This window comes from Rousettus aegyptiacus, unplaced genomic scaffold, assembly GCF_014176215.1.
Source record: "Rousettus aegyptiacus isolate mRouAeg1 unplaced genomic scaffold, mRouAeg1.p scaffold_m13_p_2, whole genome shotgun sequence".
Taxonomy (NCBI): domain Eukaryota; kingdom Metazoa; phylum Chordata; class Mammalia; order Chiroptera; family Pteropodidae; genus Rousettus; species Rousettus aegyptiacus.
This window is the reverse complement of record NW_023416295.1, coordinates 23,203,249-23,228,102: the sequence shown is the minus strand read 5'-3', so window position 1 is coordinate 23,228,102 and position 24,854 is coordinate 23,203,249. Positions and strand designations below refer to the sequence as shown.

The following is a 24,854-nucleotide window of genomic DNA, read 5'->3' as shown; positions in this document are numbered from 1 at the left end:
CAGATGGTGTGTAGTAGCAATATTTTATGATTGGGTTGACCCTGGACAAGTTATTTACTTTGAGCCTTCATAAAGGAATGCATTTCTTGAAAAACAATATAAGCTGGAGGTATTAAGTATGATTTTCCCTTACAATTGATGGAATTGAGTTTATATCAGAGAACAGAAAGGAATAAGGATTATGAAAGAATTCTGAACATAGACTTTCAAAAAAATTTAATACAGCTTTAGAGAGTATTTGTAAAGTTTTTATTTTCTTTTTGTTTTGACAATTAAAAATAATGAAAGCTGTTAGTTTTGTGTTCTATTACTGGAATAATTTATTTGACTTAATACTACAGATGGTGCTAATAATAATGAATATGAAACATCAATGAGGACCTAGGTTATCTCAAGACCTCCCTCATTCCAAGGGGTTGTTTATGTATAATCTAGTATATACGGGAAAATGTCACATAAATCATCATGACATTATAAAAACAAGTTCAAGAGAAAACAGAAAAATGCATTTTCCATTAAGCTTCTCAATACTAACTCTTAGAAGTAACAACCTATACAATATGGCAGAGAATTATGTGTAGCAGTTAAGAATAACGAATTTTGGAGTCATAGAGAACAAGGCTCGAGTCTGTGGCTTCTTTGCTGTGGCCCATGGTAAGCTACCTAATATCCCTGGCTTTCGGTTTCATCTATAAAATTAGATACTACTACCTCATAGGGTTGGAGCAAGGACAAAACAAGATAATGCATGTAAAACCAGAATGCTTAGCACATAGAATAAGCTGAATAATCACTGGCTTTCTCTCATTATTATAGTTGTCCAAGATACATATCTGACATAGGATTATATTTTTTTCTATGTACCCAGCCTGACAGAATGCTTAAATCTTGAGCACTAGAAAAAAGAGGGTCCTAATGGAAGCTTTTATTTCATCTGTTTATAAACATATGATCTACAAACAAAAATTCATATTTTAAAGATTTAGTTACAAAGATTATCAACGCTTTTACATGTAAAAGCATCTGTATACAGGTTTATTCAACTATTTAATGTTTACACACAATACATAAATGTTTTGGAACCTCAAGTTCTTTGATGGTTGCAATATCATTTCCAAATAAACATGATAGAACCTTAAATAATTACATCATTCAGATTATTTTTAAAGAGAGGAACCTCTAATAATTAGACAACTCCAACGTAACTGTCCATTAACTCTTTGTAGTAAAACTGTGTTCCTAGTAGATTTTTCAGCATATGGATGGTTCTTCTACTGCCTGGGCACCCTCTGTGACAGCTTTGACACATTTGGCCATTGTCTGTGAGGCTCTGCTAATTGAATCTGAAAGATATTAAGAAAATGTGTATTTTGATAATATAACTTTTAAAAAAACACATAGTAAAACTTTGTTTCACATATTCAGGGAGGAAAAAAGGCTATAAAAGTCAATATAACTATCTGTAAATTTTGTGAGATCAACCAACAAATTCAGAAGGAAGCTCTTATTAGTTAAATGTTTTTAATATGTACTCATAGGTATATAATTAAGTAATTATATACAGCCATACTATGTGCCAGTATGCTATCCTTAAAAATATTATAGGAAAGTATTAAAGACAGAAAAAAATATGAATATATACTGAAAAAAAGGTTACAAAACAGTATGTGTACTAAAATACATTGACTTGTATACTTTATGGTGCATTTTATGTATATGAATTATATTTCAATAAAGCTGTCTAATAAAAACCCTACAGCACATAAATAATCTCATTTTTTGTTTAAATTAATATTTTTGGATGACTGACCAAAATGTTAAAAATAAATACAGTTATTTCTGGGTAGTGGAATCATAGAGAGTTTTCCTTGCTATTTTTGGCTTAAGTATGTCTTCTATAATGAACATAATTTTAATAGCATACCTAAAAATCCTATTAAAAATAACCTTATAGACTGTTTCAAAAATTTAAAAATATACCCCTACCTGCTCAAAAATAATTTTAAAGCATCTATCAACTACCTCATAACCAAGATGTTACATCAAGTATTGCAAGATCTGCAGTAAACAAGTTTGTTAGCCTGCATTCCTTAAAAACATTCCTAACATTTTACATCAAAAGCACCATTTAACATGTGTCACTATTTAAGTGTTTTAATTCTTCTACTATTATTCTCAGAAAAAAGCATCACAGAAAAATTCTCCCTAAACTGCTATAGTGATTTTACATAGAATAGTAAAATTTTATATTTAAAATTTGTTTACTTTCGTCTATGGCCATGCCACCCTGAACGTGCCTGATCTCATCTGATCTCGGGAGATAAGCAGGGTAGGGCCTGGTTGGTACTTGGATGGGAGACCACGAAGGAATACTTAGTGCTGTAGGCATTTAAACCATAAATAAATAAGTATTAAAATCTGTTAACTTTTCTTGGATTTTAAAACTGCTTACATCTCAGAAAAAGAAATTACAGTAAAGCCAGAAAATATGAATTACATTAGTTCTGATGTTTTGAAAATCTTTAAAGGTTAAAAGTATCAAATTGTATCACTAATAGGTTAGAATCTTAATGCTAAATTTGGGGATCTTATTCCTTACCACCTTTCATATTTGACAATTACATACCTGTCATGTAGAAGTCTTTTATCGTTAGCTGGGGTGGAACAAGTGGATCAGCAAGAAGTTGCTGGTTCACTAGCTGCAGAAAAGGAATAAGAGATGCATAATAGTATTAAAAACTAGTATTGTTACACCAGAAGATACACTACTATGAAAACTGCATTAGGCAAGCTTTTACCTTGGAGAGCTCACTTGCTTGCTGGAAGTAATTAGCTCCTTCAACGTCATCATACCGAACAAGATTAGGAGAGACTTCTTCCAATCTGTTCCTTATTTGATCCAGAGTATCATACGGAAGAGTTATACCTGCAATCTAAACATATCAGATCCCAAAAATTAACATGAAGCTTTAATACTTAAAAATTTCAAATAATATATAATTGAGACTACGATAAAACAATGCACTACTACTGAAAAATCTAATGGTGTCCTCAGGTGTATATATTAAGCAAGTAGTTAAGTGTGGAACACAATTGCCAAAAATTCTAATTCATAAACAGCTGTCATACATTAGTAACTTATATTTAGAAAAAAGACTGATTATGAAATAAAATGAAATAATGCTATAGTAAATATGAATGCTTCTGTTAACCTGTTATTGATCATATACACAGTTACAGACAACTGTCTATTATTTTAAATCTCATGATGCTTCTTTTTACAGTAAAGAGTTAAGAAGTATCAAAAGACAAATCAAAAATAAAAATAACCAATTTCAGATATCCATTTTTTAACACATTTTCCCTATGGAGATTATTCAAAATATCTCTCCATTTTAGGCTTGCATCTTCCTTGACTTTGAAAATCATTATGACAAGACAACATGTCAAACTTCCCATCAGCAGAATCACCCAGAATAAATACCTCTGAGAGGGCTCTTATAATTTTCCAGTCTTCTCTTGCCAAGCCAGGAGGTGTCACTGCTACTTTAGTCTGCTGAGCTCGGCCTTCAGTATTGACATAAGTAGCAGACTTCTCTGTGTAAGCAGCGCCTGGGAGAATGACATCAGCTATAGGAGCTCCAACATCACCATGATGTCCTGTGAAAAGATGAATATCGGCAAACCATGTTTTAGTAAAAAAACTGATTAGGTACTGTATGTGAACAGAGCATACGTCTTTTCAAAATCCCACTTTAAAAATTACAAAAGTTTTTTAAAATTACAACAACACTGTATTGAAGTATTTGGAATAAAAATTAAAGCCTGCCTCACCCACAATTTAACTCCCTTCCCAAAGAAAATTACTATTCGGTATGTTCCAGACATTGTTTGCAAATATACAAATATGTATATCATATACACATATATAATGGACAACTAGGTATGTCATTTTTCTTGAAGATTACAAAGTGGAAATGCTCAGATGAACATTAGCAAAATTAGCAGACTGAAATGGTATAGGAACAAAAAAATGAAGAACAGGAATAAGAAGTAATACTGAAAAGGAAATAAACAGAAAATGATAAAAAATAGTATCCTGAAAGACTATCTATCATATTGTTTAGAAAAACTATTAGAAGAAAAAAAGGAAAGAATTAAATGAAAGTTATATAACAATATATAAAGTTTGATCTCATTTGTGTACATGGTTGTACGTGCACGAGAAAATGCACGAAGCATGCGTATCAAAACCACAATCAGTCATTAACTCTGGACAGGACTAGGAACAGGGTTTTAGTTTATGCACTCAGTTTAACTATCAAAGATACAAAATATTACACAATGCTTTTGATGTACCATGAAAAGTTTATTAGAAATTTATGGTGTTTATGTGTAAAAGCAAAAAGTTATGTAATACTTTTCTCTGTAAAGTATTCAGGATTACTCTGGACTCTATTTATTCCAGGGAAACTTGATTACATTTACAATGAATGAAGGAGAGTTCAAGAAAATGAATCAAACATAAAAAAACCCAAGGAGTGCTGTTAAAATATAATTCATTAATGTCCTGTAGCACAGGACTCATGATTTTTAAACTTTTCAGGTTTTATATAAAACTGCTTTCCCCTGATTATATAATAATGCTAAATATTCTTTGAAAAGCTGAATTTTAATGTTATATATTTCTTTGTATAAGTAAGCCATAATTTAATCATTCCTGTTGCTGGGAACATTTAGGATTCTTCTAATTCTGTTATTAAACAATGTCAGGTACTAATTCTTAAGAGCAATATCAACTATGTAACTAATAAAACCTATGCTTTGTTTTTAAAAACTGTTGGGGTATGTGTGTGGGAAACTCCTGAATAGAAAATATTCAGTCCACTAAATATATTGCCATACAGTTTCTAATACACATAGTGCACCATTCTCTTCTGTGTCTGCTGTCATAGATGCTACTTACCTTGATAAATAATGAAACAATCCTTTGGCAAATCCTGACGAGTGATACAACCTCCATCTGCACCTAGGAGGAATAGTACTTTGGGAGGGTTCTTCCGAATTGCTTCCACCCCAGGTTTATAGCCAAGGTCTAAAGCAGCTACTTGGCTTGCAATCCTGTAAAACAACTACGGATTTTTAGCATATTTGCAGTGTTTTCATTATAAAAGTTAAATGTGATAATAGTCTTCTTTCTATTCAATGCTGTCAAAAACCTTCCCTCACCTTTTTTAATTCATTTAAAACATATGTCGAAACCAGAAGCAGCAATCTTTTACAGTTTTAAGAATGGCCAACAAGGAAAAAGATGCTTAGGACACCATTTCTTCATTTGACAATATTTAATGAAATAATTCTGGAAACTTTCTGACAATTGAATTGTCTTAAAGTTGATCCTTATTCAATAGTTAAGTCATAAAACACATGATCAGCCAAACATAGTCATTAGAGAAAAATCAGGTGATTTTAAAAACAAAGGGGAGAAATTTAAACACCACTCATAAAACTGTAATTCAGAAAAAAGGTATAATGAGCACACTGGTGTATGTCCTTATGGAGTTTTTTCTGTGAGCATGTATTAGTTCTGAAAGCAGAAATAATCTTTTAAAGAAGAGGTCAAGATACACTGCCAGGTGGGTGCTAATCAGGGGAAATGACCTTGTAAATTATATAAATGTCTAACCACTATGCTGTACACGTGAAACTAATATAATACTGAATGTCAATTCTAATTGAAAAATAAAAATAAAAATAAAAGAAGTCAGAAATAACCATACTTTGAACAATTGGGAGTCTTTGGTCTAGTTTGCTATTGTTAACTTTCTAGAAACAGTAGCCATTCTGAGGACTTACTATATGTAAAGCTAGCTGGGCCTTTACATATTTGTTAAGGGAAGAGGGCAGATCAAATCAACTCCCACTAGATGCTGTTGTTGCTCTATCATAAACTCTGTGATGGAACAACATCAAAAGAATACTTTAAAAAATTTTTTTAAAAGAGGTGCAAGATTTATATAACAAAAACTACCAAACAATTTTGAAAGAAATTAAAGTCATTAATAAATTGAAAGACATCCTATGTTCATGGATTAGAAGACTTAACATTAAGATGGCAACACTCCCCAATTTGATCTTTAGATTCACCATAATCCCTACTAAAATCATAGCTTAATCCTTTGCAGAAACTGATCAGCAAATCCTAAAATTCATATGGAATGCAGAGGACCCAGAACAGACAAACCTATCTTAAAAATGAACAAAGTTGAAGGACTCATACTTCCCAATTTCAAAATTTAGCTCCCTCTCCCTTTCCCGTCATATACACACTATTTTTTTCTTAATTTCCCTCATTCTAAGCCTTGAGGTTTCTGCTCTCCTCCCTTCCTCTCCCCTTCCTTTCTACCCTCCCTCCCTCTCTCTCTCTACTCTCTCTCTAAGATCCATCTGGGCAGACTCACACTAACTATGACAAAGCCCACCTCACCTTGGAAAACAAACTGAGTAAACCTAAGTTTACCTCTGCAAGATGATCAGTAAAAAAAAACTATGGGACCAATTAAAAGATTCTTCAGGAATTAGTAAATGTGCTTTACTATGAAAAAGAAAGAGTTTTAAACTATATTTCATGTTCTCAACAAGCATTAAAAGATATCCTAATAAACTACACTGACCTCTCATAAAAAAGGTATCTTGTGGTAAGAATGAAATAAAAAAACAAGGTTAGTAAATTAAATATTATAACTGCGTCAATGCTCTCCAGAATGAACTCACGAAATGAATTTTAAAAATTATGTCTAAATACAGAGAAAAAACTGAAAAAAATGAGAGAAAAGAGCCAACTAATACATAACAAATAAAAACTTCTGTATGAGAACAAATAACAATGTAAAAGTAAATGAATAAGCTTTTTCTGAACTGAGAATATAAACATTGAAATTTTTAATTTGAAAAAGGAGAATATCTATGATATTCCCAGGCAAAGGTAATGACAAATGAGTAGCAGCCAGTTATATTCTGTTAGAATTTTTTAACATCAAAAATAAGAAACCCAAAGGGTGAACAGGGAGACAGACATGTACATATTTACAACATCAGGTTAGCATCAGAGATAAAACTTGGATTACATGAGATCCTCTCTAAAATATTAAAGAACAGATGAAAAAATCCTAGCCAGGTGGTTATTTGTGAGAAGAAACCAGAAAGACATTCAGAAATTAAAAAAATATATTAATGTAGTACCCAGTCAGGAAAAAAAAAAAAAAAACTATGTAAATAAAGACATGGATGCAAAAGTGAATTAAAAATAAAGTAAAAACTGTGGCTAAAATGGATCTAGACATGGTAAATGTAAATAAACTCTTTTTAAAAACAAGGTTTTTAAAATTAATGTTTAGAAATACATGTGAACACTTAAATTTTAAAATATGCCTATCATACTTAAAAAAAAATGTTTAGCCCTAATTCTTAAACAAATTTGAAGAATTTGAAAAATAATACTTAAAGCAGAAAGGATTATGTGAAATGAGAAAACTCACTAATATAAAAATGGTACCACCTTTCTAAAACAATTGGAAATATGTTAAGAGACTCAAAAATGTTAATCCTATTTACCCCAATAGTTCTACTTTTAGAAATCTATCCTGAGGAAACAATCTGAAGTTCAGAGGTATCTGTATATCGCTGCATTATTAATCAAGACTACCAGCAATTTACATGTTAATAAGGATAAAATGGATAAAAAAATTATACATACTCATTAACATTAAAGTTTATAGAGAATTTCTAATCACAGGAGAAAATTCTTATTTGGCAATGAAAATTGATCAAAATCAGGACACAAAATTGTACACATGGTACGATTTCAACTATGAAACTAAAAAAATATTTACACAAGAAATAAAAGACCAAAAGAAAGTGTACCTAAATAGCAACAGTAATTATCTACAGATTGTGGAATAAAGATAATTTCTATTTTGTACACTTTCTTCTCTTTCCAACTTTCTGAAAATAAATTTGCATTATTAATATAGTCAGCAAAAAACTTTACTCAGATAAATTCTCAAGTTAGCTTACACTTTTATCATTTAATGAAAGAGTTGCTGCAATTTGTGAACCAAGGTATACTGATTTTTCTAGATTTTCTCAACACTTACTATTTCGGATATTTTTAATATTATTTATTATCTTGCTTTCTCACGCAGAAAGGCTTCTATTTCACATCTGCTACTGAGATAACATTGTTATATATTAGGTTTTTGTAAATCTAACTGTGAGAATGAAATAGGAACACATGTATACAAAATTACTTGAATTTTATAGTATATAAAACAATTACTCTGTATTAACCAATGTTACACCAATAAACTTAAGTTAAAAAATAAAAAATAATAAATAATAAATAAAACAATTACTCAACGTACCTATGAAGGATATTCATAACTTTCCAATCACCAGTAACACCACTACTCATTCGAACCTTTTGAGCGATGCTGGAAACAGCTGCAAGAATTGCTGCCCCATCGTTTCTTTGGAGAGCAGAACTGCCTAAAACCACCATTGGTTTTTTAGCTTCCTTTAGGACCTATTTTAAAACAAAAAACTTTGATTTAAAAAACATTAGAAGTAAACTAAACTTAGCCAAATTTGCATCTATGATATGTTGTCCTCAAGTTTTAATTCGAACATGAATGTCTCTGATTTGCTAGTCAACAAATGGACATACATCTAGCCAGATTTAATTAAAACATCTTGTCAACGCTACTGTGAAATGGTTAAATAAGTGTCAGATCAAACGGATTTTCTGAAAGTAAGCATTGGGAGTCAAAACCCTAGCCAAATATTCTTTGGCCAGAATGACTGTGGGTAGGTCCCGGAAAAATTAAGAAATGTTCTCTAAGTAGCAGGGGTCCCCAATCCCCAGGGCCACGGACCAGTATCAGTCTGCAGCTTGTTAGAAAATGGGCTGCACAGCAGGAGATGAGTGGCAGGCCAGGCAGTGAAGCTTCATCTGTATGTGCAGCTGCTCCCCAGCACTAGCATTACCACCTGGTGAAGTTATTAAATTTCGAGGATAAAGAATCAAGTATTAAGTATCAAGAAAAAGTATCCAGGCACAAAAAACAGTTAGAACATGGTTGGGGGAGAATACAACTGATGTCAGGTTTCTCCACAGTAACAAAAGGGTACCTATAAAGTTTAGAGAAGAAAAAAAGTGTGACCCTAGAACTTTATATCCTGCCAAGGCTCTCATCAAAAACAAAATACTAGATATTCTCAAGCAAGCAAGAACTCAAAGAATATGCACCTATGAGCCCCTCTTTTTTGTTGTTATTTTATTTTTAAGCGAGGCAACCCTTGGTTGACTTCACAGATTTCAAGACCTTGTCAGTTTACAATCCCTTATTTTATTTTATTTTTTTAAAAGCCTACAGCACCTAGTCTTCCTAGGTGTCTCCCATCCAAGTACTAACCAGGCCCGACCCTGCTTAGCTTCTGAGTTCAGACGGGATCAGGCTTGTTCAGGGTAGCATGGCCATAGACTATGAACCCCTCTTGAAAAAATAAAAACTATAATCTACAGATAGCAATAAAATAAATGTAAATAAAGGACTTAGTAATGAAAAAGTCATATAAAAGGACTGGTAAAATTTAGGAATAATTCTTACAATAAAGAAAGATTTCATTGATGGTTAAAGTTCAATCCTTTCAGTTTTACTTCAATTTTTCTGATAATTTCAAGTAAAATTAAACTCCAGCAAATAAAAATAGAATGTACAGTATGATCTCATTTTTTTTGTTATGTCATCCATCTTGCTTTAATATATGAACCGAAATAATTACGACACTTAATACTTGCGTGGGGTGGTGGGATTTTGGCAAATGTTTTACTTTCATCCATGTCCTTTTCCGTATCACTATAATTTTTAATAGTAGTCAGATAGTATTATTACAAAAACAAGAAATTTAAAAAATAATACTCAAAAAAATCAACAAGAGTAGTTATATAACAAGCACACCTGGCTGAATGGATGACTACCCGAAGCAATGTCTTGAAGAATTTTGGGGGAATCTCCCAGATGGTCATATCTGTAAGTGAGATCCACAGGACTGCCTATAAGTGCCACTTTTAAGTCATTATGAAGCCAGCTGAAATAAAAACAAAGTTTTTAGAGCTAAATTATTAAGTTAGCATAGTTACTGGTCTCATCAATGCTAGGTGTTAATCTATTTATACTACAAAATGTTAAAAGCACAAAAGCATGAACAGAATACTTAACTTTAACAGATATAATTTATTGTGTACCTTTCAAAATAAAGTGCTGCAAAAATACACAAAGGTAATTCAATGAATTAATTTTCTGTGTAAGAATGCTAACTCTATAAAAAAGACTTTAATTTTAGAATAAATGATCCATAGCTTTTATTTTGCCATATTTACATCGCAGTTATTTATCTCCTAATTATCCACTACAGCCATTTAAATATAGTTCATGAAAATAAACTACATCATTCATATTTATTCTTTATGACCGTGAAGTATGAATCTGCCTCCTCCAAAATAGTTATAAATGCGGTGACCATATATTCTGATTTGTCTGCGATACTGTTGGTTTTTACCTGTCATCCTGGAGTAATTAACAACTCCCTCTTTCACTCTCAACAATGTCCCAGTTTAGACAATAAATTATATGGTCGACCTATTCATAAGTCTCTAAGATATAAAAAGATAGGCATTCTACAAAACAACTGACTTGTGTTCTTCAAAAAAATGCCCCCAAAAGGAGACTGAGCAATAGTGACAATAATTACATACAATGTATGACTCCCAACTGGATCCTGGTAGGAAAAAAATTATTCTAAAATGAATTATGGGAAAATTGGTAAAATCTGAACATACACTGTTGCACAAACTCTAATTTATATTTAGTTTCTTGTCTCCAATGAACAAACTGACATCTTCACCTACTTCAATTTCTCCATATGGGAGGAAAAAAGATATTTCTCAAAGTTAATATGAAAACCAGTAATATACATAGGACTATTACTGTCAGTTTTGTTCAATTCTCTATATAAACTGTCCAGATTTTAATAGTCTATATTCATTAATTTGCAACTATAAAAGACAGTTCTTTAAAATTAAATTATAAAATGCCCTTTAAATTACCTGCAAAAGGAAAACAGCATAACATAAACATAAACATACTAAATTCTCGGAAATCCACACAGAAATATTTAGGGATAAAAGGGCATCATGTTTACAACTTTTAAATGATTCAAAAAATTATATTCATATATATACAAATACACACACACACACATACACACACACACATATATATACAGGAAATAAGAATAATAAAATATGACAAAATGTTAAAAGTGGTTAATCTGGGTGACCAGTGTTAGAAAAATGAGTATACAAGGGTCATTTCAAGTACCTTGAATTATTTCGAAATAAGAAGATAAAATAAAAAGTTCAGCAGGAGGTGAGGGGTTGAATGGACCTGTGAGAAACTGCCCTTCAATTATCTTTTGAAGTGTCACTCACACTACTAGAAATCAGCTAAAATAATAATTTTTCACATATAAAAATTATTACACATATGTTTTTTAAACCCCAAACATTATTACTAACCTCTTTCGAATTCTAGCATTAAATAGTGGTGCCTCAAATCGTGGATTTGTACCAATCAGAAGGACAACATCTGCCTCTTCCACACCAGCAATTGTAGTATTTAGAAGATAATTAGAACGCAAATCTGTGCTAGAAATACAAAATTAAAAATACAAGTTTACTTCAAAACTAATATGCGCCGACAATCCATGAAATATTCTCACACAATGAACCCATGGCACTCCCAAAAAATTTTTATGAAGTATTCTTAAATTACATCAAAGTTTCAGATACTTATTAAAATGGGATTCTCCAATAGCTCCTGGTTTGACTTTAGTCTACAATGGAAAATAAACTGGTGGGCATGTTGGAGAATCCACACTGTCGCATTTCAGTTATTGATGCCATGGATGTTAGTTTATACACAACTTGTAACCAATAAAATAAAAAATAAAATAAAATAATAACATAAAATAAAGAACAAAATAAAGTAATAAAAAAGAAAAGAAAAGAGAAGAAAAAAAAGAAAAAAGAAAGCCTGGATCCTAGCTTCATATTTCTCACCCAGCTCCTGCAGTTGGGAAGACCTCTTCAGTGCAGAGGGTGTCAGAGTCCACTCTATTAAGCAAATCTTTGAGAGCTACTAGGGCTTCGGCGTCCACCAAGCCACCTGCAATTGCTGCGACATCCTTGCCTTGAAAACTCTGAAACTAGAAATGGATGCAAAGCATATTACTAAGAAGCCTTCATTCAGCAAAGACCACAATGAATTGTTCAAAAACAAAACAACAACCATTTTCAAAGAGGAAAAAAGGAACAAACTTCTAATAAAAAGTTTTATACCAATTATGAAATAATCTAAAAGTGAGAAGCAGAGGTATATGTGGGGCCAAGGGTAATAACACCAACTTGGACAGAGCTGTTTTAAATTAGGAACAAAGGGGCCTCAAAAGTAGGTCTGGAAGATGAAGAATGTGGAGTTATAGGTAAATACAATTTTTTTCTGAAGCATATGCCTTTTCTTCAAGCCCTTTTATATATGTTGCCTTTCTCTGACCAGAAAGCCATTCCCCACATTTTTGCTCTGGTAAGCTGGTATTCATTCTTGAACTTTGCCTAAGAAGTCACCTAGTCTAGGAAGGCTTCCTTGATATGGTAGGCCTGGTTAGGTACTCCTCCTATATGCTCGGGTATATATCATTTTCTGTACAACTACCCATAGCAGCATATGATAATTGCCTAATTATGTATCGTTCCCTACTATAAGATTGTAGGAGGTAAGGACTACAGTGTTAGTGGTCCTTTAAATCCCTACGTCTAGCATGACATGTTACATGTTGTTCTCAATAAATGTTTATTAAATGGAATATAATCTTGGTAAGAGAAAAGAAGTGAAGAGATACACATTCATTTTCACTACAAAGAGGCCCTTGAAAATTACAAATACAATTATTCCATATTTCAAATTTTTACCATTCCAGCTACACGAGAGAGTGCATCCTCCCAGGAGGTATAGGTTAAAAGCCCCTTTTCGTTTCTGACCATCGGCTCAGTAAGTCTTTGACGTTTCAGCCCATCATAGGCAAATCTAGATAACAGAAATTATACCATTTGTGGAATCTTGCTAAAGAGGTAACTATAATTTTCAAGTTTAAAATCTGAAAGAACTGTTAATACAGTATTGGTTAAAGTGTCAAATAAAATAATACCTGGAAACAAATAATTATTCCAGATTTTTTTTAGAGATGAACCAATAAATATTTTATGAATAGCACCTAAAAGCTAAAACGCCATCTAAAAAGCTTGAATTCTTATAATTCATTTTCAGCTAACTGATTAATCTTAAAATTACAACACAAAAAATATCTGATAGCTGAAAAAGCCAAATCATCTTTTTATAAAACCTGAATACATCTAGATTTTTTATCAAAATTATGTTGTGCAAACTCTAACTTATAGTTAGTTTTTTGTCTCCAATGAACAAACTGAGATCTTCACCTACTTCAATTTCTCCATATGGGAGGAAAAAGATATTTCTCAAAGTTAATACGAAAACCAGTAATACACGTAGGACTATTACTGTCATTTCTGTTCAATTCTCCATATAACGGTCCATATTTTAATAGCCTATATTCATTAACTAATTTGCAACTATAAAAGACAATTCTTTAAATTATAAAATGTCCTCTAAATTAACTACAGAAGGAAAACAGTACAGCACATACCTAGTTTTATCAGAGATCCACTCTTCATTGATGTCCTCATGCATCCTTGGCAAAATCCTCATCACCTCTCCAGTTCTTGTGCTTACGACAATGTTACTTCCAACTGCATCCATTACATCGATGGATTCTGTCTTTCTGAGAATAAACACATACACTTGCTATGCTGATTTTAAGAACAAGTTTCTGTTCCTGGTTTACCAAAAAAAAAAAATCTTTTTATAATTACTTTTCTTTCTAAATTTCTAAAATTAATGGAACTCAGAGAAAATGCTAAAAGAAAAAAAGACCCTCATATTTGAACACATCACATAAAGGTCCAATGCAAAAATGAAGTCTTTAAAACTGTTATCTAATACAGAAGCCATTTGGAAGGGCTCCAAATAGCCAAATCTGAAACAATTTGAGTATCAAAATAAATAACAAGAGGGAGGAGATTTCTGGGTATAGATGATTAAGAAGCTTTAATGACGTACCCTTCCCCTCAAAAGCAAAAATAAAGCTGAATGAAATTAGTAGAAACAACTAATTCAGGCATACAACATCATGAGAAACTTTTAAGCCTGGAAAAACTGCTGAACTCTGAGTAAGAACATCAGAAACCAGTGATGTTCTGGCTTGGGCCTGTTATTATCCCCTCTTCCACCACCTTGAACTGGAGGTTTTCCCAGGGTAGGGCAGGCTGTGAAGGTGGGAGTTTCTTGCCTGCAGATAAAGACTTACTCAATTTGCAACAATAGGCAAAGCAGTCCTGGGAGATCAACTGTGCTAAAGAGAGCCCATAGTTAAGGCAAGCGTTCCCAGTGGAGGCTGTGCGTATATGAGCAGCTGAGACCAGAGAGGGCCCAAGCTATTCAACATTCCTAGATAACACTGAGATCCAAAGTGCCTAATGGAAAGCACAAGCTGGGCCAACTTGAAAATACCATGAACTCTGAATGTGCCCCATTAGCCACACACAGATCCACTTGCAGAGTATGGAAGCCTTATTGGCTCTAAGTATTTGAGAACAATCATTACCTGACTACTAAGCTCTATACACACAGAGCCAATTCCTAAGAAGCTTTACTTAAAAACAAAAAACAAGAATATTAAAATATGCTCAAAGAACTAAGAAAAATCATGTTTAAAGAATATGACAATCATGAATAAACAAGTAGAGAGTTTCAGTGAGGATAAAGAAATTATGAAAAAAGAACTAAACAGAAAATCTGGAGTTGGAAAGTGTAATAAAAAAAGTTTACTACAAGGGATCGATAGCAGATTTGAGACTGCAAAAGATATAATAAATTAACTTGGTGATAGACCAAAAGAAATTATCTATCTGAAAAACAAAGAGAAAAAAGATTTAGGAAAAATGAACAGTATCTGAGAGACCCATGAAACAACATCAAGCATAGCAATATGTATAATATTGGAGTCTCAGAGAAGGGAAGAAATTCTCTAATTAAACATCTTAGTTATGTACTATTTCTCCCACACCCCCATCCTTTTGTATACATAAATACATGGTTTAACATCTAGAATTTTAAGATACTCCCATATACTCTGGTGAAAGGTTGAAATTGGGAGGGTAATTTGATGATGTTTCTAGATCCTTAAAAATATTCAAACTTGTTGCACCTACCCACTCCACTTCTTGGTTTAATCAGAAGAATCAGAGAAATACAAGAAAATTTATGAATAACAATGCTTATCATAGATTTGTAATTATAAAAAAAACAGACACGCCTGATCCAGTCTGATCTCAGAAGCTAAGCAGGGTTGGGCCTGGTTAGTACTTGGATGAGGGACCACCTAGGAAGACTAGGTGCTGTAGGCGTTAAAAAAAAATAAAACAAACAGAAACAAACTAAACATCAATAACAGGAATTGGTTATTGATGTGGATATATCCACATAGTTGAAAACTTAATAAATGTGCAATGAAAAGAAACTATACATTTTTAAAAATGAAGAAAATTTTACTCATTGGAAGGACAATTAAATAATTTTGTGGTTAAGTACTTCGGAATTTCCAAGAACACTACAATTAATTTGCACAGGTTCATCCTATCCTTCAAAAACTAACAACCTATCTTCCATTAAAAGGTTTTACTTAAAGCAAATAAATAAATAAATAAATAAAAACTTAGCGGATCAATACAATTAGGACTCAAGAAGAAAATCAATCTTAAAAGATGTTTAATAATAGCAAATTAAAGGACCAAAAACATTGTCCAAAAATACAATGACGAATACCTTGTTTCCCAAGGCCGAGCAGTAAAAGCATAGGGCTTAGAGGTCAATGCACCTACAGGACAGATATCAATGACATTCCCAGACAGTTCAGACATGAACATCTTTTCAATGTATGTGCCAACTTGCATATCATTTCCTCTGCCTGTTGTTCCCAAATCATCTACTCCTGCAATCTCACTTGCAAACCTGAAAGATAAAAATGTACCATCAAATAGTCAAATCCAGCACAATTACCTCCTTTCCTACTCACGATCACTGAGATACTGATTTTCAAAGCACTAAAAAGGTATGAATATATTTTCAATGGTGAGCATAGCCCCTAAAATAATAAATGCTTGCATTTAATTTGAGGTACAACACATAAAAAATACTGCACAAATTATATATATAGTTCAGCAAGTTATTGCAGAGTTAATGCTTATAGATTTTGATTTTTAAATCTAACCAATACTGATATTAACTGAAGGTAACCAACTTATTCATTTTATTGGCTTATACGAAAAACATTTAAAAAAAAAAAATCCCTCTTTTCCCACCAAATAAAAGTTGCCATCTTTCCCAGTATTGTTATTCCACCATATTCTGTGACTATTAAATAAGTATATGAATAATATTCCAAAAGGGGGGGAGGATTACCTGATGCAGCGAGTACACTGTATACATCTTGTCATAATGGTCTTTACCAATGGCCCAATGTTCTTGTCCTCCACAGCACGTTTCCCCTCTAAAAATCGGCTCCTATCACTTCCAAACATCATGGATTGATCCTTATAGAGATTATGGGAGTTAACATAATGCTAACAAAATTAAAACTTGAGACAACCAAAAAGATTAATGAAATTAGACTACATACCTGCAGATCACATTCACCTCCCTGGTCACAAATAGGGCAGTCCAGTGGGTGATTTGCTAATAAAAACTCCATCACACCTTCTCTGTATAGAAAATGGTAATACATAAAATGCTTTATATATACTCTATTTAATAATCTTCATAGATGTACGCTGTCATATAGTTAGTATCATATAGTTAGTATTTATTATCAGAAATGCCAATGTAATATCATTTTAGTATTAAACATACAATCTAAATAATGCTTACAGGTGCCTAGAACAAATTACTATTAGAGAACCTAGAAAACTATGACTTTTAACAATATGAAATTACCAAAAGTCGCTGAATGGTCCTCAGAAAATACATTAATGCAAAACAAACAAACAAACAAAAAACAAATGCAAAGCAAAAACATATTAAATGCCAGGACATACAGGAATATATCGCTGCAATAATCTCAATTTGATAAGCCCCGGGCACACTCTTTATCACAAGCTGAGCAAGTTACAAGGATTTTGAATGTTGATCCCACTCTAGGCTCAAAACCATAAATACTTGACTTCATCTCCTCTACTGCTCCTAGAAGCCTAGCAGGCCAAGTTCTTCGGTTTGATACTGAATTTCTTATCTGTGGGAAGGTCTAAATACTAAAATGTAAAATTTTCACCTCTAAGAAGTTATTAAGCTAAGTAACAATACAGTACCTGGCTTTCTTAGATTTCTCTGAGTTTGTCAGGATATTCCAACCTTTCATTACTGGCATGGCACAAGCAGCTACAACCTAACATTTCAATGAAAAAAATCCTTAAGTATTTGTATTTATTTGTAATTATAAGTAACCCATTTTTATTCATTTAAAAACAAGCAAAGAAGAGAGTATTTTAAAGACTGAATTTTTTAGTTTTCATATTAATATAATAATCTAGCACTTTACATTTTTCTTAGAAATAAGACAGTCTACTTCTTAATTTTATTCCAATAATCAATGGAATTTTTTATAAGAGGCTCTGTAACAGAACATCAAATTAATTACTGTTTGGATTAGTATATGTTACTTAATTAAAATGGCATAAACCAAAATGAAATTTAACACCTTCATACATCCATTTTCTCTACTAAAATGCCACAGGATGAGCACTTCTAACGTGCTGCTTGATAACTCCAGATCTCAGTTGTGTGTCATATAGCCATTTGGAAACACTGACAGCTGTGAGAAGTTACCTTTAATTTCTAAATCTGTTTTACTTATTTTAATTATACAACACTTGTGTTTACAAAGCACTTTCATTGATGTGTTTCCAGTTCTGAAATGAAGAGAATCAACTACACAAAAAATAAATATATAGATAGAAGTAAGCAGAGCTAGATTCTCCACTATAATAATATTGATTCTAAATAAAGCTGGCCGCAAGATTTAAAGTTTTCTACCTTCTACAGCATGGTGTGGAATTTTAGGCATCAAGTACCTTAGGCGCTTTCTCAATTTCAACGAGGCACATCCTGCAGTTTCCAGCAACAGACAACCTTTCATGATAACAGAACCGAGGGATCTGCATGCCAACCTTCTCACAAGCCTAAAACACAAAGTAAAAAACTTTTATATTTGAATAACTTGATCTCATCCTTGTCTAAAACACACACACACACCATGAGGCCATCCTCTACCGATCTTATTACTCCTACTTATATCTGTATCTTCATTCATTCTTACTTCATCCCTGAAGAGAGTTCCCTCCTTTGCTCTTATTTCCAACACCTGGCTACTGTGAAGCTGACTCTTTAAAGATCCTCGGCATGCCTAAATATTATGGAAGAATCTGAATGATGCATCCTCGGGCTGTGCTGAAGGCTTGACTCCTCATTTCTACTCTAAACCACTATCCACAAAGACACCTCCTTCAAACTCTGTCCCAGTGGTTTCATATCTGGACTTCATTGCCTAGTTCTCTTTCTTTGGATTAGATTCCATTTCACAGTATCTACCTAGTTCAGCGGTCCCCAACCTTTTTGGCACCAGGGACCAGTGCTCCTATGAGAATTTAATGTCTGATAATCTGAGATGGAGCTGAGGCTGTGATGCTAGCACTGGGGAGCCGCTGCAAATACAGATGAAGCTACCCTTGCTCAGCTGCCGCTTACCTTCTGCTGTGCGGTCCAGCTCCTAACAGGCCTTGGACCAATACCAGGTTACAGCCTGGGGGTTGGGGAACCCTGGTCTAGCTGACTATGATCTGGTCCTACCTTTGGTTCCATATGCCCCTCCCAGGACTCACACTCCCACCATGACTGAAGCTCTTCCTAGTTTCTTCTCTACCAATTATTATTCCTCCTTCTCCAAGCCTATAAACGTATTCAAATTTCCTCTAAAGTTAGTTCTCCCATCCTTAGTCCTCACTCTAAAGCAATCTCATCAATGTCCAAATTAACTATTCAGCAAAAATGTATCAACTTTTCCATGTGCTAGATGCTCTTCCAGTGGGTAGAGCACTGAGCAAGACAGATAGTATCCCTGCCTTCATACTAGCTTACATTTAATGATTATATCTAAATCTTCATCTGCGACCCATAGTCCTCTTCTCCAAGCTTTTGACTTAAAACAGGCATTTCTCTATGTATGCTTCAGAGAGTTAAAATTCAACTTATTTCTGGCCCCTACTATATATATCCCCAAATAAGCTAACAAAGCCAGAAACCACAAAAATTCCTCTGCTCCACATTCCTAAAGGCCTATCTACACCTCACTCTCTTTTGAATGTACGCCCTTATTTTCATTCCCATTGCCACCATCTATTTTAGGCCTTTTCATTTTCTGCTCCACTACTGCAAGGTACTCTTTCCTTATCTCTCACTCCAGTCTTATTATTTTCCAAAGCATCATCCTGCTGTCACTGTCACAATGCTTAACAGTCAAGAAAATTCCTGATGGGTCAAACTATAAGCTCTTAAGCATGGTATATATCTTCTTTTATGACTGGACCTCCCCACCAGAATAACTTGATTTCCTATTATATAAGATTTTATATATACTTTACATTCCAACAATACAAAACCATTTAAAGATTCCTTGTTGACATATAAACACCTATTCACCCTTTAAAATCTTCTCAGGGATCACCTGAAATGCTAACATCTTTCTACTACCTCCTATACCTGCCAAAATATTCTGCACTGTATCTTGAATATATTTTTGATGTATAATTATTACATGTCTGGGCCTAGCATAGTCTAGAAATGGAGACTAAAATGAATAGAGCATTTGACTCTGTGATAACTTGCAGATGGAATGAAGCATCACCTCTCCATGACCAATTTTGTTAGTTCTGGAGAAAATTGAAGAAATTAAATATTTAGGGCATGAATTCAACAATGTACTATTCATTTATATGCTTTGTAGGACATATTCCTAGAAATATTACTAATAATAGAAAGGTTATATGAAAGTGAAAACCATCAAGCAGGCTCACAACATACAAAGATTACTCTATTTCCCAAACTTACCTATATTAACTAATAATTTATTTGAGGTAACTTCAAATTTCTTAATGAGTTTTTGTTTGGAAGGCAGAAGTAAAATAAAAGAACTGCCATAGTTCACTAAGTCAGAAACAGAGAACTGACAGCTCACTCTGCCAAGATTTCAAATCAAACTTATCTTCATATAACCTTATTGCCAATAGTTCTTTTATGAATGTTTACTAAGGAATTTTGAAAATTTTAGAAGTATAGAAACAAGTGTAAAGGAAATAAATTGGTATTTTAAGAAAATCAGAACTTACACAAAAATAAAGAATTAGAATGTATGCCTACTTGGAGAACGGTAGTTCCTGGTTCCACCATGACAGATTGACCATCAACAAATACTTCAATCAAGTTGCTTGCAGCTGTGGCAGTTGTTCTGACTGACCATCAAAAACATTAAGGTGAAAAATAAATGAACAGAGTTAAATTTATTATAGCAGAGGATAACGGATTGAGTAATCTACAAGCCTAAAATTTTTCATCATTTTATACTATTTCCCTCTTTCTCTAGATTCAAACTTTTAAAATACTGAATAGAAAAGCTTTTCAATCCTGAATCCTAACAGAATATAGTATCTACTTCTAATAAGTTTTAAGTTGAAGCTCTTAACACCAATGAAAATATGTTCATGAGAAGACTACTTTTCAAAAGCAGAATGACTGGTTTTTACATTCTAGCACTGATGAGCAGTTCCTATATTTTCTATTCATGATAATTTCTATAAACTGTTTAAGGTAAATTATATTTTGAAAATTATTCTATTCGACTTGGGCCATTTGTTTCTATTTTTATTTAAAACAAATTAAGAGTTTAGTATCTTTCAAGAAACATTCCGTAGACCTATGAATTAACAAAGACAGAAAGTCTAATAGCCACAAATGCAAATTGAAAAAATACTTACCACATCCTGTATGAGACTTAGAAAGGCCTACTAAGGCCCTTCTTACAGGTATCCTTAACATATTGCTAAGAATAAAACAAAGAAGAGTTATATTATCATAGGAAAAAAACCCCCTAATTATAAACTTTTTGATATTTTATGGTTTTAAAACACACCCCATACATTATTTCATTGAATAATCACAAGTCCTGATATTGTCACTCAAATCCTATAGATGACAATACTTATTCATCTCAGAAAGATTACTGACTTATATGATGTCAAGGGGCTAAGGAGCAACTAGTATATAAATTGGGCCTTCTAATTCTATATAACGGCAGTTGTTGTTTTTAACCACCAACAAATGATCAAACTTAAAATACTAAAATATAGTAAAACAAATTTCAAGAATAACAATGAGCTTATCATTAATAAGTTATGTAAAATAAAGCCCACCTTTCTGCCTTCATTTTCTACCAATATTCCAACATTCTATGTTCTGAGCAGTTATTTACCAAACGCTCCTGAGATATTCTGTGCTCGCTCACGAGCTCCAATGCTTTGTAGTGTCTGGAGTGACACATTCTGTGCTGAGTAGCACATTCATTTCAAAGATTTGCAATTATTTGTTTATATGCCTGTTCTACACTCACTGTATTGTAAACTTTTTGAATCTTTCTATCTTCAGTGCCTACATCCGAGGCTGGTACACACAGTAAGCTCTAAAACAGTGGTTGTCAACCAGGGACAATTTTCTTCCCGGGAAATGCTGGCCAATGTCTGGGGGAAAGCTACTGGCATCTAGCAGGTAGCGGCCAGGGTGATAAACATCCTGCAATGCACCAGACAGTTCCCCATAATAATGATCCAAAGTGTCAATGGTGCTAGAATTTGAGAAACCCTGCTCAAAAAGGTTTACTAAATTACTGAAATACATGGGAGTGGATTATATAAAAACACCAATTTACGATATACACAAGCAAACAGAAAGAAAAGCTATCTGAACTTACAGTTTTTTGTCCATTCACTTGATCATATGGGCCAAGCATCTAAATTACAAGCTTTCATTTGGAAGCTTTAAAAATGCAAATTATGAGATCAGAATATATCAGCACAAAGAATTTCAAAGATAAAGAGAGGGGGAAATAATAATATACATATGTTTTAAGCACCAAGTTTCACATACCTATCATACATGATGTATAATAGAAATTTCACGATTCAGATTTCAGTAATTCATAAGTCATTAATTCTGAATTTGTGATATTGAATTTGCAAACATCAGGTCAATCACTGCTGGTGAGTGATTTTTGGTAAATAAGAGTTTCTGCTTCTTTATTTATAGAGCAAGAAGAAAAAAATACTTTCTAGGCTACGTTATTAGTTGGATCACAATAAATGTCAGTTAAAGCTGAAGTCAACTTAGGCAGGTTTAGCCACTTAAGATCAGGTTTAAAATGCTCTTCCTTTGTGCTCCTCATTACTATCAGCACACATTGTGTATATATTTTTATTACTCTACCCAGTAAACTGTAGGTCAGTTATCTATTTTAGTGCCTACTAAAATGTAAGCTCCTTGACAAGGAATAATGCACTCCAGTCATTTCTCTTTTCTGAAGACCTAGCATCATGACCCAGCATCATGACAAATAGTCTTACCACTCATTTCCAGAATGAGTATCATCAGCTCTATTAAAATCTATTGATATAAAGATAAACCTGAATTTACTGCGCGTAACGACAGATTCAAAATCAGCAATCAATATTTCATACAATTAAAAAATTTTAATACTACAATTTTGTCTCAATACAATTTTATTTATTCCCCCGCTCTTTAATTCCACCCCCCACCCTCCATGGATGTTGCCATTTCCCTTTAAGAACTGGATCTCTGACCGAGGGGCGTACCCTCCCACTCGCTCCCTGCGTGCACCAGGGACCTGGCGCCCTGTTTCAAGACAATTTAAAGTAGTGCCCACTTTAGCTAGAAAATCAACCAGAACGAGGCTGTCTGTTGAGAATCCAGCATCAAATGGAATGCTGCATAGCCCCAACATAAGAAATACAGGTTTGCAAAACGTTGATGATTGTACTTCACACGTTTGGCTACCATGTAGGAACAATACTTTTTGGTATAGGGACAATACTGCTCCATTGTCCTACACCATGTATCCTGCATCCATCCTCTCCTGCCAAGGTAATACAGTATTTTAAGCCATCATCATCTCTTGCCTGGACTATTACACTAGCCCCCTAACAGGTCTCTGGCTATCACACTGTTCCCACAGCCTCTCCTTCAGATTTTTCTGGTTCCTCCTCATTCTTCCAATTTTGGCTTAAAAGCCATTCCTCGGGGAGAATTTCCTCGATAAACCTATCTACAATGTCCAAACTACTTCGCAGTCATATCACTCAGTTAACTCTTCTTCTACATGGACTCATTTCTAGCTTATCGTAGACACTCAGTAATTATTTGCTAATGAATTCTTTCCAATCTCTAAACATAACTTAAAACTTTCCTGGCAATAAACAGTGCAGGTTCTCTGGCAGCCTTATAATATCCCGCTTTACGATGCACAATTTGGTGAAAAAAATAAAAATAAAAAATCCTTGATATTTATTCACCAGAAACAGTTCACAATACATTTTCTGTATCCTCAATTCGTTTTTGAGCAGAGTTGTGTCTGATGCACGCTCTTACAGTACTGTATATGCACTACATCCCAAGAACTTTTAAACGATGCAACTTTGTTATTCGCACTGCGACCTTGGGCTAACTTTTTAAATGTCATTTCCTTCAGTTTCTCTACCAGTGAAAGGAATAAAAAGTTCTACGCGACGCAATGGACAAAACTAAAAAACAAAGAAAAAAAGAGGCGTAGACGGTTGCTAATGCAATAGCGGCCAGACAATGATGCACCGTACCCGATATGTGCTAATTTAGGGAGAAATGCTCAGCCTTTAGGCCTAAGTCACTGTCACAGGTCCTCTCCCAGGGAACAAAACGGTCTCCTCTCCAGAAAGGGGAATGTCTTGCATTCCCCTTGCAGAGGGAAGGTCACCCATAAGCGTGCATTCCGGCCAGCGCTCCCCCACCGCCTCCTCCTCCTTTCTCCTCCAGCCGACCAGAGCCCTTGGCTAACCTGCCGGGTCTCGGGGGTTCGTGGGGAGGCGGGGTGGGACGCAGCGCCCAGTCAAGGACAAGAGGAGAATCAGTCACCTGGGCCAAAGGAAACGGTCTTGTCAAATAATAAACTCCTGTGGCCGAGGCACCTCAGCCTTCTCACCGAAACACAACCTCACCTTCTCCCTGGAGCCGCTGAGGCTGCTCTGCAGAACTGTCTGCACCACACCGACCCCTTAGAAGCCGGCTAGCCTATTCAATATGGCGGCCTCGGCAAAGGCCGTCACCGGGGCCTGGTGAACGGGAAGCCAGGAGGGACTAGAAGCCTCAGATTCGACAATTGCCTGCTCAGATTGAGTTCGGCAATTTCCGTCAGTTTGACAGAGGGCGGGGTGGAGGGTGTAGCAGCCGGGAGGA

The 24,854-nt window shown here is 34.0% G+C and overlaps 1 protein-coding gene and 2 pseudogenes across 4 annotated transcripts; 1 reads left to right on the top strand and 2 right to left on the bottom strand.

Annotated features, from left to right (window-relative positions):
* Window positions 1–226: 226 nt before the first annotated feature.
* NDUFS1 (NADH:ubiquinone oxidoreductase core subunit S1) lies at window positions 227–24,849 on the bottom strand. Of its 4 annotated transcripts, XM_016135081.2 has the most exons (20): window positions 24,617–24,849; window positions 22,324–22,388; window positions 21,335–21,399; window positions 20,721–20,812; window positions 18,380–18,487; window positions 17,618–17,694; window positions 16,933–17,014; window positions 16,716–16,846; window positions 16,080–16,265; window positions 13,843–13,977; window positions 13,091–13,205; window positions 12,182–12,327; window positions 11,639–11,767; window positions 10,020–10,149; window positions 8,424–8,584; window positions 4,967–5,121; window positions 3,485–3,660; window positions 2,799–2,933; window positions 2,627–2,699; window positions 227–1,343 (listed from the first exon to the last, which is right to left on the bottom strand). In XM_016135081.2, the coding sequence occupies exons 2-20, from the start codon at window positions 22,335–22,337 to the stop codon at window positions 1,252–1,254; spliced, it is 2,202 nt and encodes a 733-aa protein (XP_015990567.2). In that variant the 5' UTR covers window positions 22,338–22,388; window positions 24,617–24,849; the 3' UTR covers window positions 227–1,251. The 4 variants fall into 4 exon arrangements, with proteins under 4 accessions (XP_015990567.2, XP_015990568.2, XP_015990569.2 ...); XM_016135082.2 differs by lacking the exon at window positions 22,324–22,388 and having other exon boundaries at window positions 24,617–24,848; XM_016135083.2 differs by lacking the exons at window positions 22,324–22,388; window positions 24,617–24,849 and adding an exon at window positions 24,534–24,574.
* Window positions 2,270–2,388, top strand: LOC118614614 (annotated as a pseudogene).
* Window positions 9,426–9,543, bottom strand: LOC118614341 (annotated as a pseudogene).
* Window positions 24,850–24,854: the final 5 nt, after the last annotated feature.